This window comes from Dendrobates tinctorius, unplaced genomic scaffold, assembly GCF_039654945.1.
Source record: "Dendrobates tinctorius isolate UK_male_01 unplaced genomic scaffold, ASM3965494v1 ptg000122l, whole genome shotgun sequence".
NCBI lineage: Eukaryota > Metazoa > Chordata > Amphibia > Anura > Dendrobatidae > Dendrobates > Dendrobates tinctorius.
The window spans coordinates 4,446,381-4,462,560 of record NW_027361790.1 but is presented as its reverse complement, the minus strand read 5'-3'; the positions used below and the strand labels follow the sequence as shown (position 1 = coordinate 4,462,560).

Genomic DNA, 16,180 nt, shown 5'->3' with positions numbered 1-16,180 from the left:
GCTCCAGATTGGCCACGAAGGGCCTGGTATGCGGAGCTAGTAAACATGCTCTCGGACGTCCCCTGAAGGCTTCCAGACCGTCCGGATCTTCTATCGCAAGGGCCCCTCTTCCACCCAAATTCTCAGTCTCTGAATTTAATGGCATGGCCGTTGAGGCCGCGGTCCTGAGAGACGCAGGTTTTTCCCACAAAGTCATCCAGACCGTGATTATGGCAAGGAAGCCGGCGTCATCACGCATCTATCACAGATGTTGGAAAGCCTTTTTTTTGGTGGTGTGAGGACAACAGTGTGTTTCCTATGACTTTTTCCCTTCCCTCCGTTCTGGGTTTTCTGCAGACTGGTCTCTACTCCGGCCTTTCCCTCAGTACCTTAAAGGGTAAGGTGTCCGCTCTAGCTATCCTCTTCCAAAGAGACCTGGCTTCGCTTCCCAAGGTGAAGACTTTTCTTCAGGGCGTCACTCATAGTGCCTCCTTACCAGTCTTCTGTTGACCCATGGGATTTGAATCTTGTTTTGAGCGCCCTCCAGCGTGCGCCTTTCTAGCCGATTCAGGATATTTTTTTTCTCCTCGTGTAAGGTTGCCTTCCTGATCGCCATCACCTCTATTAGGAGGGTCTCAGAGTTGGCGGCATTGTCCAGCCGTTCCCCTTTCCTGGTTTTGCACCAGGATAAGGTAGTGCTTAGGCCGGTTCCTGCTTTTCTGCCTAAGGTAGTCTCTGCCTTTCACATCAATGAGGACATCGTCCTTCCCTCTGTGTCCCTCTCCAACTCATCCCTTGGAGAGATCCCTGCACAAGCTGGACTTGGTCAGGGCAATTCGAATCTACCTTGCTAGGACTGCTCCCTTCCGTCAGTCCGATTTTCTGTTTGTCGCCTGAAAGGGTTCCCAGCCTCCAAATCCACCATTGCTCATTGGATTCGTTCAGTGGTTCTGGAGGCATACCGTGTCCAGGACAAACTGCCTCCTCTGGGGGTGAGGGCTCACTTTACCCTGGCCGTAGGAGCTTTCTGGGCCGTTCGGCTTTACAAGTTTGCAAGGCTGCTACCTGGTCGTCACTCCATACCTTCGTGAGGTTCTACAAGGTAGATACTCACGCCTCTGCTGATGCAGGCTTGGGCAGGAAGATACTGCAGGCGGCGGTCTCACACCGGCCGACCTAAGTTCCCTTCTCTCAGCATTTTTCTCTTGGGACTGCTTTTGGACGTCCCATGGTAACCTGTGTCCCCCCAATGAACCGAGAAAGAGAGGGATTTTTGGTACTTACCGTAAAATCTTTCTTGGAACCTTCATTGGGGGACACGGCACCCTCCCTTAATGTTTTATCGTGTTGGCCAATGGGCCTTTGTTTGGTTGGTACATTGGTTGAGTTCTTTATGGTTGAGTTTCTTATAGTAGCTCCTTATACTGCTTTGGCACCAACTGAGGTAATTTGGGCCTGTTGGTAGGTGTATACTGCTGTGGAGGAGCTAACTTTTTTCTTATTTGCATAGTGTCAGCCTCCTAGCGACAGCAGCATACACCCATGGTAACCTGTGTCCCCCAAGGAAGGCTCCAAGAAAGATTTTACGTTAAGTACCAAAAATCCCCCCCCCCCCCTTTTTTTTTTTTTTTTTTTCTCATCAGTCAGTGGAAGACTGACAGCACATGGATTGCATCTAAGTGATGATTTTTTTTTTTTATGGGCCCAAAAACTTTCATTGCAGAGTTTGATTCAACACTCAAATCAGTATCGGACATCTCTGCAATTTTGCATGTACCACTCGGTCCTCAAAATCAAACATGAACAGTATGAGTGGCATTTAAAAAAAAAAAAATAAATTGATAGCACTTGTGTGAAAAACTGATGTATGAATGAGCCCTTAATGAGGGCTGCATGTCACCAATATTGACTTCAGTAGCTGAAGCAGATTAGGTTTGGCTGCATCAGATTAGGTATTCTAGAAATTCTTTGATCTACGTATAAACACCTGCTTCTAGGTTCCAGATGCGTCTGGATAAGTTGGAAACTTGGGCTGAAAGGTGGCAGATGCGATTTAACAATGATAATTGAAAGGTTATACACATGGGAAGAAGGAATCAATATCACAATTACACACTGAATGGGAAACCACTGGGTAAATCTGACATGGAGAAGGACTTGGGGATCTTAGTCAATGATACTTACCTGGAGCAGCCAGTGCAAGTCATTGGCTGCCCAGTCAAACAGGATCATGGGGTGCATAAAAGATTTCTGGATACACATGATGAGAGCATTATACTGCCTCTGTAGAAATCGCTGGTTAGACTGCACATGGAGTCCTGTGTACAGTTTTGGGCACCGGTGCTCAGGAAGGATATAATGCAACTAGAGCGAGTACAAAGGTGGGCAACAAAATTAATACAGGGGATGGGGGAACTACAATACCCTTAGAGATTAGCAAAATTATCATTATTTAGTCTAGAAAAAAGACTGAGGCGCGCTCTAATAACCATTTATAAGTACATAAGGGGACAATACAAATATCTCTCCGAGGATCTTTTTATACCAAGGAAGGTGACGGTCAAAATGGGGGCATTCTCTGCGACTGGAGGAGAGAAGGTTTTTCCACCAACATAGAAGAGGATTCTTTACTGTTAGGGCAGTGAGAATCTGGAATTCTTTGCCTGAGGAGGTGGCGATGGCGAACTTAGTCGAGGGGTTCAAGAGGCCTGGATGTCTTCCTGGAGCATAACAATATTGTATCGTATAGTTATTGGGTTCCTTAGAAGGACGTAGATCTGGGGATTTATTCTGATGGAATATAGGCTGAACTGGATGGACAAATGTCTTTTTTCGGCCTTGCTGTTACTGTATGAAATATTTTCTTGCAGGGTCAAACAGCGTGCGATGTTGCAGATGAAGATATTTTAGGATACTTGGAAGAACTTCAGAAGAAACAAAATCTGGTTGGTGCAGCACTTTCTGATATCATTATTTTAAGATTTTGATTTCCCACCTCTTTCCCCCTCTGTCTCTACAAACTTTTGTAATGGCAGTGGTTCTGTTAATTATTGGTCCTACTATTGAGATGCAGATTTGTGACCCATAGTGTGAAAGGTATTGTTTGTATACTGTGCTTATCTGGGCAGATAGAATGGTTTTGTTCTCCTAGGAATGACTGTCACTTGAGTCACAAGTGTCTTATTTTTAAAACAAAGGTTTTATTTTTGGTGCATCTTTGCCTAATTTGGGTATGTTGCTTTAGTTATGTTACATTACAGGCTAAAACAATTTGATTTTAAGGGATTATAGTCATGGGAAATAAATGACCAGTGACTGCTCCTGCATTATGAACATACCTCTCCTGAATGCCAAGAAGCGATGGTCCTCACAATAGCCCACAATGAGGGCAGCCCGTTATTGATGCCAGTGATTTGCAACAGAATACTTTGGATAGATTGGTATAAACCTGATTCTCTAATGTGATTGGTCTGCATTTGTAAACCTTTGGATTTAATGTCTTGTAAATCCTGAAGAACCACAGGTTGTTTAAAGAACAATAAAGATTTAATCTAATAGCTTATTTTACCCTATTGTCTTACAGCTTCTTAGTGAAAAACAAGAGAAATCTCCTTTAATTGAGTCCTCAACTACAGAAAACAACCAGTCACTGAAATCTCTGAAGTAAGTATTTTATCGAATTTACAGTTCCAATTCCAATGTACCACTCCTCTACAGTCTGAGGGGCCAGTTTCCTAGGCTTTATGCCTTCAAAGCCTACAAGTGCTGCCATTACGTGAGCCAGATCTATGGATCCGACCAGCTTCAGCTTCTGCCCCCTTCTGCGCTCCAAAGCCTCTTCTAGCAGAATAGCAGAGCGCTCCGTTCGGTCCAGCAGTTCAATCTGTCAATTCAGAAGTGCACTGCCCCTGGCAAGCAAGAAGTCAGGAGGCTGGGGTGCTATGACTCCCGAAGAAAAAGATAATTTATTTTATAAGATGCCATGTATATTTAGGAGTTGACCATTTTTCTGCCAATATGTGGTTCAATCATTTAATGATCAGAACTTTTCCTTTCTTTTGAATTCTGTTTTGTAAACTGATAGTCCTCTCATAATAACTTATGAATAATATGAAGGTTGTATAAGTGGCAGCTGTAGTCAGCCCCAAAACTTGTCTTATTTCTATGACTATAACTTGTATTTTTTACAAACTTCATTTTAAAGGTAATCTGTCAGATCATTTTGGTGTAGTATACGAATAGTATCGTGAAATGGAGCTAGGGCAGCCCTTTCAGGATATGTAACTTTTATTTCTCTACGCTGCCCCGTTGTGTTCCTGTAAGCTGTGGACAAGTTTATTATTGCGTGCTGGCAAGTTAAGCATATGTATATGGCAAATTACTGTAATATTCATCCCTTCTCCTGTCCATAATCCCGCCCACCCCTCTGCATTTGCGTCACGGATGCAGACTGCCGTTTGCTCGAGGATCACATTGTAATCCTCCCACTAGCTGTCTGCTCTCCTGACATGAGCGTGACAGCATGTATTTCTATGTAGTCATTACTCGGGTCAGGAGAGCAGACTGCCAGCCTGAAGATTGCGATGCCATCCTCGGGCGAGTAATAAGACGGTCTGACCTGAATCGGTGATGTTGGGGTGGGTCGGGTAAGGGGTGAATATTAATTTTTGCATTTACATATGCATGTAAATGTGAAATTAATATTCACCCCTCCTGGACAGCATGACTGGTTGGGTGCAGTCAGACTGCTATATTACTCGCTCGGGGATCACATCCCACTCCTCGTCTGCTCTCCTGACATGAGCGTAAGAGCATGTACAGTATTGCTGAAAAATTTACATACCCCGGCAGAATTTTTGCTTTCTTAGCCTTTTTTTCAGAGAATATGAATAATACCAAAACTTTTTCCCTACTCATGGTTAGTGGTTGGGTGAAGCCATTTATTGTCAAACTACTGTGTTTTCTCTTTTTAAATCATAATGACAACCCAAAACACCCGAAATGACCCTGATCAAAAGTTTACATACCCTGGTGATTTTGGCCTGAATAACATGCACAGAAGTTGACACAAATGGGTTTGACTGGCTACTAAAGGTAGCATCCTCACCTGTGACCTGTTTGCTTGTAATCAGTGTGTGTGCTTAAAAGCTGAGAGAGTTTCTGGGATCCAGGCAGACTCTTGCATCTTTCACCCAGCCGCTGACGTTTCTGGATTGTGAGTCATGGGGAAGCAAAAGAATTGTCAATGGATCTACGGAAAAGGAAGATGAACTGTATAAAACAGGAAAGGTATACAAAAAGATATCCAAGGAATTGATAATGACAGTCGGCAGCGTTCAAACTGTGAAAAACAAATGGGAAATCGGGGGGGGCTCTGTAAAAACAAAACCACGGTCAGGTAGACCAACAAAAATTTCTTCCACAACTGCCAGAAAAATTGTTCGAGATGCAAAGAAAAACTCGCAAATAACATCAGCAGAAATACAGTACTATCTGAAAACTAGCGGTGTGGCTGTTTCAAGATGTACAGTAAGGAGGCACTTGAGGGAAAAATGGGCTGCATGGTCAAGTTGCCGGAAGAAAGCCATTACTGCTCAAATGCCATAAAGTATCTGGACTCCAATATGCAAAACAGAACAGAGACAAGCCTCAAAACTTTTGAGCAAGGTAATTTGGAGTGATGAGATCAAAATGGAACTTTTTGGCCACAACCATAAGGCTGTGTGGACACGTTGCGTTTTTTTGCGTTTTCACGCTGTTTTTCCGCTGCAGAATCACCGTGAAAACGCAAAGAAACGCAATCCTATGGGATTCCGCAATGCTGTGCTAATGCTGCGGATGTTTCTGCTGCAGAATCACATAGCGGAAAAATCCGCAGCATGCCCATTCTTTTTGCGGAATCGCGGTGATTCCGCACCCATAGGAATGCATTGATCTGCTTACTTTCTGTATGTGGCTATGCCCACCATGCGCAAAGTAAGCAGATCATGTGCGGATGATACCCAGGGCCTGGAAGAGATGACTCTCCTCCAGGCCCTGGGTACCATAATCCTGTACAAAATAGAAGAAAAATACAAAATGGTGGTATAATCCCCCTCCAACGGCCCTCTGAGTCCTTCCCGCCTCTCACCACGCTCCCGTCATCTTCCGGTCCCAGTAATGCTTTGCACGAATGACCGTGATGACATTGCGCTCTCGCAAGCGTGACGTCATCTCAGGTCCTTCGCACAAAGCATTACTGGGACCGGAAGATGCCGGGAGCGCCGCAGAGGAGATCGGGGGCCGTTGGAAGGTGAGAATAACAATATTTTTTATATTTTAACACCCTACCTATCACATTCCAAGCTATGCTAATCGCTTGGAAGGCGCAAGAATTCCGCAAGCGAAAAACGCTTGCAAAACGCTTGTTTTCAGCGGGGAAAAACACATGTGAATTCGCATGCGTTTTACCCGAGGCGGGAGTGCGTTAATGTTGCGGAAATTTCAGCAGCATTTCTGCAACGTGGGTACCTAGCTTAAATGTTACATTTGGAGACAGGTCAACAAGGCTAATGATGAAAGGAATACCATTCCTACTGTAAAGCACGGAGGTGGATCGCTGATGTTTTGGCGATTTGTGAGCTACAAAGGCACAGGAAACTTGGTCAAAGTTGAAGGAAAGATGAATGCAGCACGTTATCAGAAAATACTGGAGGCAAATTTGCAATAATCAGCCCAGAAGTTGCGCATAGGACGTACTTAAACGTTCCAACATGACCGATCCAAAAAACAAGGGCAAGTCAGGAATTTACAGGAACGGGAGACGTTTTGCCAAGAAAAGCGGGCAGCTTTACCATCTGAGAAAATAAACAACGTCATCCACAAGAGGGGGAAATACACGGAATTAAGAAATGGGGTATGTGAACCCTTTGATCAGGGTCATTTGGATGTTTTGGGCTGTCATTATGATTTTAAAAAGAGAGAACACAGTAGTTTGCCAGTTTACAATAAATGGCGTCACCCAACCACTAACCATGAATGGAGAAAAAGTTTTGGTGTTATCATTCACATTGTCTGAAAATAGGCCAAGAAAGCAAAAATTCTGCTGGGGCATGTAAACGTTTGAGCGCAACTGTATGTCTATGCAGCTGCCCCTCTCTGGTCAGGAGAGCAGAATTGCAATGTAATCCCCGGGCATACAGCAGTCTGACTGAATCAGTGCCGACCGGTGGGTGGGTGGTATTATGGGAGGGAGAAAGGGTGAATATTTTCAATTTATAAATGCTTGAATTGGCGGCGCACAACAGTACATTTGTCCAGGGCTTACAGGAACACAACGGGGCCACATAGAGAAATTAATTGCATATACTGAAAGGGCTGCCAGAGACCTTTTTTAGGGTACTATTTAGTTTACTACACAAAAATCACCTGACAGATTCCCTTTAATAGCTTTATACAATTATTGCAGCAAGATCAAAAATCTACTTTAGGCTTTACTTTGAGCAAAGAAACGGTAGAAAATGTAAGGTGTTTATTACATTACACACTGTCATCTAAAGGCTGGCTGCTTTCAGCAAATAAAGCCTGCCATTGATGTAATGCACTTGTAGATTTGGAATAGTCCCTTAATATACAAACAATACGTTCTTTTGGGATGTGCATTTGCGAAATTGTGTAGATTCCACCATGTAGTGTTATAAATTATTACCCGCACCGCAATGGATAAATAAGATCTTCCTATTAAAGGGAACTTTCATCACAAAACTATCCAAGCCCTTGACGTGCAGAAACAATTCCGTGCACCTTCCCACTAACTTTTCATCTTACTCAACCCTCCTGTTTTTGTGATTGGAGCCAGAGAAGTGCAGAGATGGATGGGAGTGTGCACTGATCTGGTTGGCTTTTACGCAGGACTCGGTTTGAACTATTTTGTGTTGACCGATCCCTTTTAAACTTTTTCATATGGTTGAAGGAGCTGAAGAGGCTTTCATGGCCTTCACTTGGCAGGCAATGGGGTTAAATAGCCCAATGTTCTACCACACTATCCTTAATTCTAGTGCCTAAATGCATTCAGGATAAAAGAAACAGGTCTACTAAAGTACAAACGTGTTTTCTTCTAGCAAAGAGACCTTAATTATTGAGCATGAGAAGACCATTTCCAGCATTGAGTCACTTGAGCAAGAAAAGGCAGATGAGGAGGATGAAGGAAAGAAGGATGAATCTAGTTGTTCCAGTGAGGAAGAGGAGGAGGAGGACTCTGAATCTGAAGCAGAAACCGGTAACAAAATGGGGACCGTACTTCCAACATCTGTACAAACTTCTGCTGCTATATCCACTTTTTTAGATAGCCATGAAATCACTTATAAATTTAGGAAAATTTCTGCATTGCTAGAATGGATAGTGAAACTTGCAGACGTAGGAAATTCTACATGTCGCTATAAAATTCTAAGGATATTTCAACGTGTTACTGGTATATTTAGCATTTTTCTTGTGTGGGTGAATCTCCTTTCTACCTAGCAGCACTGACCTAAAATGTGGTGTGGTAACCATACTCTCTGGACCATATTTTTTGAATATTTTTTTCAATAGTAAAGGGAGAATTAGCTGCTCCTATTCACTTCTGGCAGAGGGTTACTTTGAGGGCAACAAAGACATAGGACCTGATTATATCATGCATGTCTGATGCTTTTGCCTTTTTTCTTAACATTGTAGATAAAGCTAAACAATCTGCTCCGAACAATAGATCTCAAGTGACCAATGTAATTGCCCCGTCTTCAACTGTACCATCTGGGCAAGTCACACCTACTTCACCAATAAAGAAGGTAGAGTATCTTCTCACAAGTAAAGCATGTATTGTAGGGCATATTAGTAGTTGGGCCTACTTGCATTACTCTGGCCATCTCTTTAATTGTCACGTTTACATAGACTTTTACGTTTGACCTAGAATCATTTGATACTGATCTCATTGTGGAATATGTGCCATTATCTGGGTCTAATCTGACAACAATCTGCATTCCATGCATGTAAATGGGGATACTGCAACTTGCTTGCAAGCAACAGATTTCTGCGCAGATTTTTACCATGAAAATGGGTAGAATGCTACTTATTTCAGATGGAGACACAGATGATTAACCCTCCCCTGGGCTAATTATTGTACTGAACTAATACATGTACAGAAACGCATCTGCTGACAATCCACGGCAGAAATCGTAATGTCTGTCTCTGATTTCTTCTGAAATTCACAATGAATATTGAGCAGCTGTATAAATGAAGCCCTATTTGGAAATCTCTTGACATAGGGACACAAGGTCAAACCATTTCAGATGGAGAGTGGACAAATTCTCATGAGTTATTTCTGTCTCGCCTATATACACACGTGCACACTCAGCTCGGATGAGCGTCTGTTTTCATTGAAGAGCATGGACTAAGTTACTGGCAGTCGCCTTTCTTGGAGGCTACTTATCTCACCTGAGAATAAAATGATCAGGTGTTTGAAATTCAATTGTTTGCTTGTCTTCCATACCTTTTGTGAGACTTGGGAGGTCTCCTTGAAACCTAGCCATAAAATAATTTAAAACCACTGACCTTTGTCTGTCTGATAGAAGCATTCCATGTTTGATAACTGCTGGGACAGATGTGGAATCGAAAGGTATTGTGCACATGTCCATTTTAGGTTAGACACCACATGATAGAGGTTTTTTTTTTTTTTTTTTTTTTAAAGCATATTCTCCCAGGCAACAAACACTTTAACCTCTTCCCAACCGGGCAATTTTTTTTGATCCATTGTATCGTGATGTACTAGAAAGTAAGAAAAAAAAACAGATTAAAAGTTAAAGGCAGATGATGGCTGAATAACACAGCCATCATTTGCCGGGTAAAATGCTGGTTTTGTTTGCATGCCTGCATCAATGTCAGGGAGCTATCATATGACTTGCCAGTCAGTAAGAGGTTAAACTCCTGTGGCGTATAAATTAACTGACCTTGAACAGCACTTGAGTGATGGGTTGTCATACTCCAGCCTTTGGCCGAGGTTACATGGCAGACGTTTTGCAGTTTTCCTATGTTGCTGCATTCATCAGTATGCGTTTTGATTTGCCTGGATGGCTTAAATTTGTTCATGGTGCTTGGTTGAATCGCAATCGCATTGAAAACAAATGCATTATTGCTTTGAGTTACATTTGCCTCCTTAAACCCAGATTCGGTTTGTCACTACATTCTCATATTCTTGGGTTTAGTTTTCACCTTTTACATGTATCATTTATTTCATCTTTTTAGGTTATCTCCTATTGATAAGTATGGATAGGATAAGGGCTAGCTTGATTGTTAGGGGCCCAATCTGTGGCAATCCCAGTGATCATGGATAGGATAAGGGCTAGCTTGATTGTTAGGGGCCCAATCTGTGGCAATCCCAGTGATCATGGATAGGATAAGGGCTAGCTTGATTGTTAGGGGCCCAATCTGTGGCAATCCCAGTGATCCTGAGAAGGGACTCTATAAATTCAAGTCTGAATGGCGCATGCATATCACTTCTCCATTCATTAACAGACTGCCATAGATGGGCAAGCACTGTGCTCTACAGAATGCTGTAGATAAGCCTCTGATGGCGGTGCCGGCAGCTGATAGGCCAAAAATGGGGTGACAGATCCCCTTTAATATATGGACAGAAAATGTTTTAATTATAGTGGCTTGTAAGGTAGACCTGACCACCCATTCTTAAAACTGTTATCTGACTACTTTTGCTTTGACATTATGAAGAAAGATTTACTACTGAGACGTTGCATTGCTCTTCTGATATTGCATTTGATGGGGGATTTCAAAGTCTAATTTATGACCAGCTGATAGTTATTGGTCCTATACTAATTAACCCCTTCAAGACATGACATAGCTTTACATCATGTCGTGTTCCTGACTTTGATGTGGGCTCTGGACTCTGAGTCCGCATCTTTCCCTGCTCATGACAGCTGATTTAATCAGCTGTTATTTGCCTTTAAAGAGCCACTGGTGGAGCGTTGCTCCACCCGTGGCTGTTAACCTGTTAAATACCATTGTCAATATGCTGGCGGGGACGCACGTCATTCCACGCTTCCACCGGTGCACCTGTGACGTGATAGTGGGCACCAATCGGTTATCATGATAGCAAAGGGTCTGCTGAAGACCCCCCTGCCTGTCATTCCGACACTCTGGTGAATGTAGGGCTTGTGGACTGTGTTCATAGATCATCATTTCTGCTACACTTCACAGGGCTGAAGCACTGGTATATAGCACAGGCAATGGGATGATCGCAGCTTCATATCTCCTAAGGGGTACTATTAAAGTGTAAAAACATTTTTTTTTTTTTTTATAAAATATGAAGAAAATAAACAAGTTCAAATCAGCCCCCTTTTGCCCCATTGAAAATTAAAGCAATTAAATACAAATATTTGGGATCGCTGCATTCAGAAATGTCCGATCTATGAAAATGTAAAATATATTAATCCGATCAGCAAATGACGTAATGAGAAAAAAATTAAAAACCCCAGAATTACATTGTTTTTTTCTCTCGCAGCAACATTGCAACTGTAGATGAGCGAATTTGTTCTTATTTTCCCCGAATCTGATTTTGACACATTCGGGCCATATTCGAACACTATTTGTGCCGAATGTATGTCTTACGATCGGTTCCGAACATATTTGGCATTTTTTACTCCCATTGACTCTAATGACGCTCGGCTGTGTTAAACGAATATTGCAAAGCCAATATTAGAGTCCAATCGTATTCGGAACCGAATCCAAACAAATTCGCTCATCTATTAATTGCAACAAAGGTGCAAAAATGGGCAATAAGAATATTGTATCTACCCCAAAATGGTATTGCTAAAAATGTCAGCTCACTGTGCAAAAAATAAGCAATCGCCCTGCCCCAGATCCTGGTAAATGGCGTCATAACCAAAGACTTTTTTCTCCTTCGTCTCATTGGGGGACACAGAGACTGTGGGTGTGTGCTACTGCCGTCTGGAGGCTGACACTAGGCATACAAAAAACAAGTTAGCACCTCCGCCGCCGCATACACCCTCGCCCCGATAGCGGGCGGAAACCAGTTTTTGCTTAGTGTCTTATGGAGGCACACGCAGTCTGGATCTCTCCAGACTATTTTTTTCTAGTTTACCATGAAGATGAGACAGGGGCGACGGATCCTATAGAAAGGGTCCGATCTCCCCAAACCAACAACGGGCGAGCACGCGTTGAGTATCGCCTCTGCGTATCCTTTCCCGTCATCAGCCGGGCATGGGGAGGCGGGCGGCCGAGGTAGCGGTCGGGCGGACCGCTTCTAAATTTAGCCCGCGGCTTCGGCCTGGGCCGCGGGCGGAAGCGCCGCCCTGGGCGCACGTCCTTTCCGGTGCCGCCCCCCCGTCGTCAGCCGGGCATGGGGAGGCGGGCGGCCGGGGTAGCGGTCGGGCGGACCGCTTCTAAATTTAGCCCGCGGCTTCAGCCTGGGCCGCGGGCGGAAGCGCCGCCCTGCGCGTGATGTCATTTCCAGCATCGCCCCCCCATCTCCAGGGCGGGCGCCGGATTAAATTGAGGCCCCGGCGGCAAGGCAGGGTAGGCAGCGATCACAGAGGAATCGCAGCTTACCAGGAAGTGAGGCGCGAACTGAAGCACGGGGAGAGACGCGCAGGAGCGGGTAAGTGCGACCCCCATCCCGGAGCCACACTAAGGCACTACACAGTACCCTCCTCCCCCTCCGCCTACCGCCCCCCCCCCCCCCCCCAAGCCTTTAAGGGATTTTTTGTGTGTGGGCCGACGCCAGCAGTATGTCTGGGAAAGGAAAAACGCACACGTTCCTTTATGCCGCATGCGTTTACTGTGGGGTGATGTTCACACGAGCGCAAACTCTTAAGTTATGTGAAGCCTGCGACTCCGAACGCGCCCAGGAGCCCTCCCCTGCGACAGAGCCCAGGGGTCTGGATCCCCCAGAATGGGCGTTATCACTCTCTCGGTCCATGGTTTTGCTCACGAAGGCGATTGAGACCCTTCAGGCCCCTGATAGGGGTAGAGATGACGGCTCGCCTGTTTGGGGGGGGGGTCATCCACCTCACAAGAGCCTCCGGCCTGCAGGGGCCGCACACTCTCTAGGCAGACGCACAGGAAAAGAGCCCGTACTGCGTCTCCTGGCCCCTCCGGTGCCTCAGCATCCTTGAGTGCGGCATCTCGCTCACCGTCACCATTTTCTGGGAGCGAACAGAGTTCAGGTGATGACTGGGAAGAGTCCTTGGACCTGGATACCCCGGGGTACCGGGAGACGGTAGACAGTCTTATTGAAGCAGTCAATCAGACTCTGGGTATTGACGATGTCTCCCTAACCGCAGGTCATAAGGTATCCTTTAAGAAGACCAGGAGACCACATAGAGTATTTAGCACTCATCCTGAGTTCGAGGATATAGTGCAGCGGCATAGGGAACGTCCAGACAAACGTTTTTCAGGACAAAAAACGCTGGAAACGAGATATCCGTTCGCATCGGAATTTTGTAAAAAATGGGCGGAATCTCCGGTAGTGGATCCCCCAGTGTCACGCCTAGCTTCAAGGTCCTAGTTGTCAGTACCTAGCGGTTCTTCCATTAAGGACCCCACGGATCGACTCATAGAAGGTTTAGCTCGCTCGGTGTATGAAGCATCGGGATCAGCGCTCTTTCCTTCTTTTGCGGCAACATGGGTAGCCAAAGCCATGATGTCATGGTCAGATTCTTTAAACAAGGTCGCTGATCCCGAGATTTGCCGACAGAAGTGGCGGAGATAGCAAGTCAGATCGCGATGGCGGGTGACTATTTAATGCATCCTTGGATGTGGCTAATGGCGCGGCTGTAGCGGCAGCAAATGCAATCGCCATTAGGAGAGCCTTGTGGTTAAGGTTATGGCGGGCTGATTCTATTTCTAAGAAGTCTTTGACTTCCCTGCCTTTTCAGGGTAATCGGCTATTTGGGGAGAAATTAGACAAGCTCATTTCAGATGCTACAGGGGGAAAAAGCAGCTTCCTTCCACAGCAAAAGATTAGGCCGCCTTTTCGTCAACCTCAGGCGCGCTTTCGAGCATTTCGCACCCCCGGGTGGATGGCAGCGGCCAGTACCTCCACCCCAGCTTGCTATAACCAAGACAAGGAGCGTCAGGTCACGTATAGAACCAACCCGCTGGGTAGGATGCGGAGCCGCCCGCCCAGATCTAGGGGGGCCAGATCCCAGAAGCCCTCAGCGAAATGACTCGAGCCATCCAGTACCCGAGGACAGCAGAGTAGGCGGACGTCTGCGCAGGTTCTGCCGCATCTGGGTCGCGGTGGTGCTCGACACATGGGTGGCAGAATTAGTGTGTTCCGGGTACAAAATAGAGTTTGTCAAAGATCCGCCAAGACGATTTTTTCTTTCCCGGCTTCCCAAAACGGAATCCCGGGCAGAGGCATTGCTAGGGGCCATCGAGGTGTTGCGGCGCAAAGGGGTCATTGTCCCTGTACCAGAGTGCGAGAAGACCCAAGGATTTTATTCCAGTCTGTTCGCAGTCCCCAAGAAGGACGGAACAGTAAGGCCGGTTCTGGACTTAAAGCTCCTGAACATGTTCATCAGGGTCAGGCGTTTTCGCATGGAATCTCTCCGGTCGGTCTTATCGTCCATGGAGCACGGAGAATATTTGGCCTCGATCGATGTCCAGGATGCCTACCTGCACATCCCTATTTTTTCCCTGCATCAAAGGTTCCTTCGGTTTGCAATCGAGGGCCGGCATTTTCAGTTTGTGGCCCTACCTTTCGGGTTGGCCACGGCACCCAGGATATTCACGAAAGTGATGGCGGTCGTCATGGCCATTCTACATTCTCGGGGCATAGTGGTTTTGCCGTACTTAGACGACCTCTTAGTAAAGGGGCCGTCCTTTCGGGCATGCAAGGAGAATGTGAGCATCACACTGGATACCCTTTCTCGCCTAGGATGGTTGATCAACGGGAAGAAATCTTCCCTTACCCCAGCTCAGAGGATTTTATTCCTGGGGATGATTTTCGACACTTCCCGAGGGTTGGTAATTCTCCCTCAGGACAAGGCTCGGGCGCTCCGGCAGGGAGTCCGAAGTCTTCAACAACCGGGCCCTCACACTATCCGGTTCGGGATGAGGGTTCTAGGAAGGATGGTGGCGGCGATGGAAGCAATTCCGTTTGCTCAATTTCATCTCCGTCCCCTGCAGCATGCTCTCTTAGCGGCTTGGGACGGGAGTCCGTTCTCCCTCGATCATCAGTGCAGGCTGCCCTCTCAGGTTCGACGGGCGCTTCAGTGGTGGACACACGACCCCTCTCTTCGTCAGGGGAAGCCTTTTCCCCCAGATCATTGGTTGGTGATCACGACCGATGCAAGTCTTTTCGGCTGGGGGGCAATCTTCCGGCATCACAGGGCCCAGGGGCAATGGTCGCCTCAGGAGGCTTGTCTTCCGGTCAACCTGTTGGAGATTCGAGCGGTGCGGTTGGCGCTGCAGCGTTTTCAGCACTTGCTAGCAGGACGTCCAGTCCGAGGTCAGTCAGACAACGCCACGGCAGTGGCGTACGTGAATCACCAGGGAGGCACGCGCAGCAGGGCAACCATGCGCGAGAGAGAGCATGTGCTCCGTTGGGCCGAGAGGCACCACTCGGTAATCTCAGCAGTTCACATACCAGGTGTGGAAAATTGGGCAGCAGATTTCCTAAGCTGACAGGGCGCTGCGGCCGGGGAATGGTCCCTTCACCCCGAGGTCTTCCAGCAGATTTGCCAACGGTGGGGGACTCCAGACGTGGATTTGATGGCGTCCAGGGAGAACGCCAAGGTGAGCACGTTTGTCGCTCGGTCTCAGGACCCGCGAGCGATCGCGGTGGATGCGTTGGTCCTACCGTGGAGCCAGTTTCGGCTCCCATACCTGTTTCCCCCACTGCCGCTTCTCACAAGGGTCATCAGAAAGATCAAGACAGAGGGGGTCCCAGCAATTCTGCTGGCCCCGGACTGGCCCCATCGAGTATGGTATGCGGATCTAGTGCAGCTCCTCGCAGATGTGCCTTGGCGTCTACTGGAACGGCCAGACTTACTGTCTCAGGGGCCGATCTGCCACCCGAACTTAGGGGCCCTGTGTTTGACGGCATGGCCGTTGAATCTTGGATTCTGACCCAGGCGGGATTTGGGCGTGAAGTGGTTGCGACAATGGTTAGCGCCCGGAAGCCGGCCTCGGCGAAAATTTATCATAACTCTTG

General features: G+C 46.5%; 1 protein-coding gene across 2 annotated transcripts in view; it reads left to right on the top strand.

Moving 5' to 3' along the window:
* The window catches only part of PPP1R12A (protein phosphatase 1 regulatory subunit 12A), a 167,884-nt gene that overhangs the window by 64,726 nt on the left and 86,978 nt on the right, over window positions 1-16,180 (top strand). For both annotated transcript variants that reach the window (XM_073541516.1, XM_073541515.1), the window contains exons 6-9: window positions 2,850-2,924; window positions 3,563-3,642; window positions 8,079-8,236; window positions 8,671-8,780. In XM_073541516.1, the coding sequence (XP_073397617.1) occupies window positions 2,850-2,924; window positions 3,563-3,642; window positions 8,079-8,236; window positions 8,671-8,780 (423 nt within the window). The remainder of the gene's footprint in view (window positions 1-2,849; window positions 2,925-3,562; window positions 3,643-8,078; window positions 8,237-8,670; window positions 8,781-16,180) is intronic.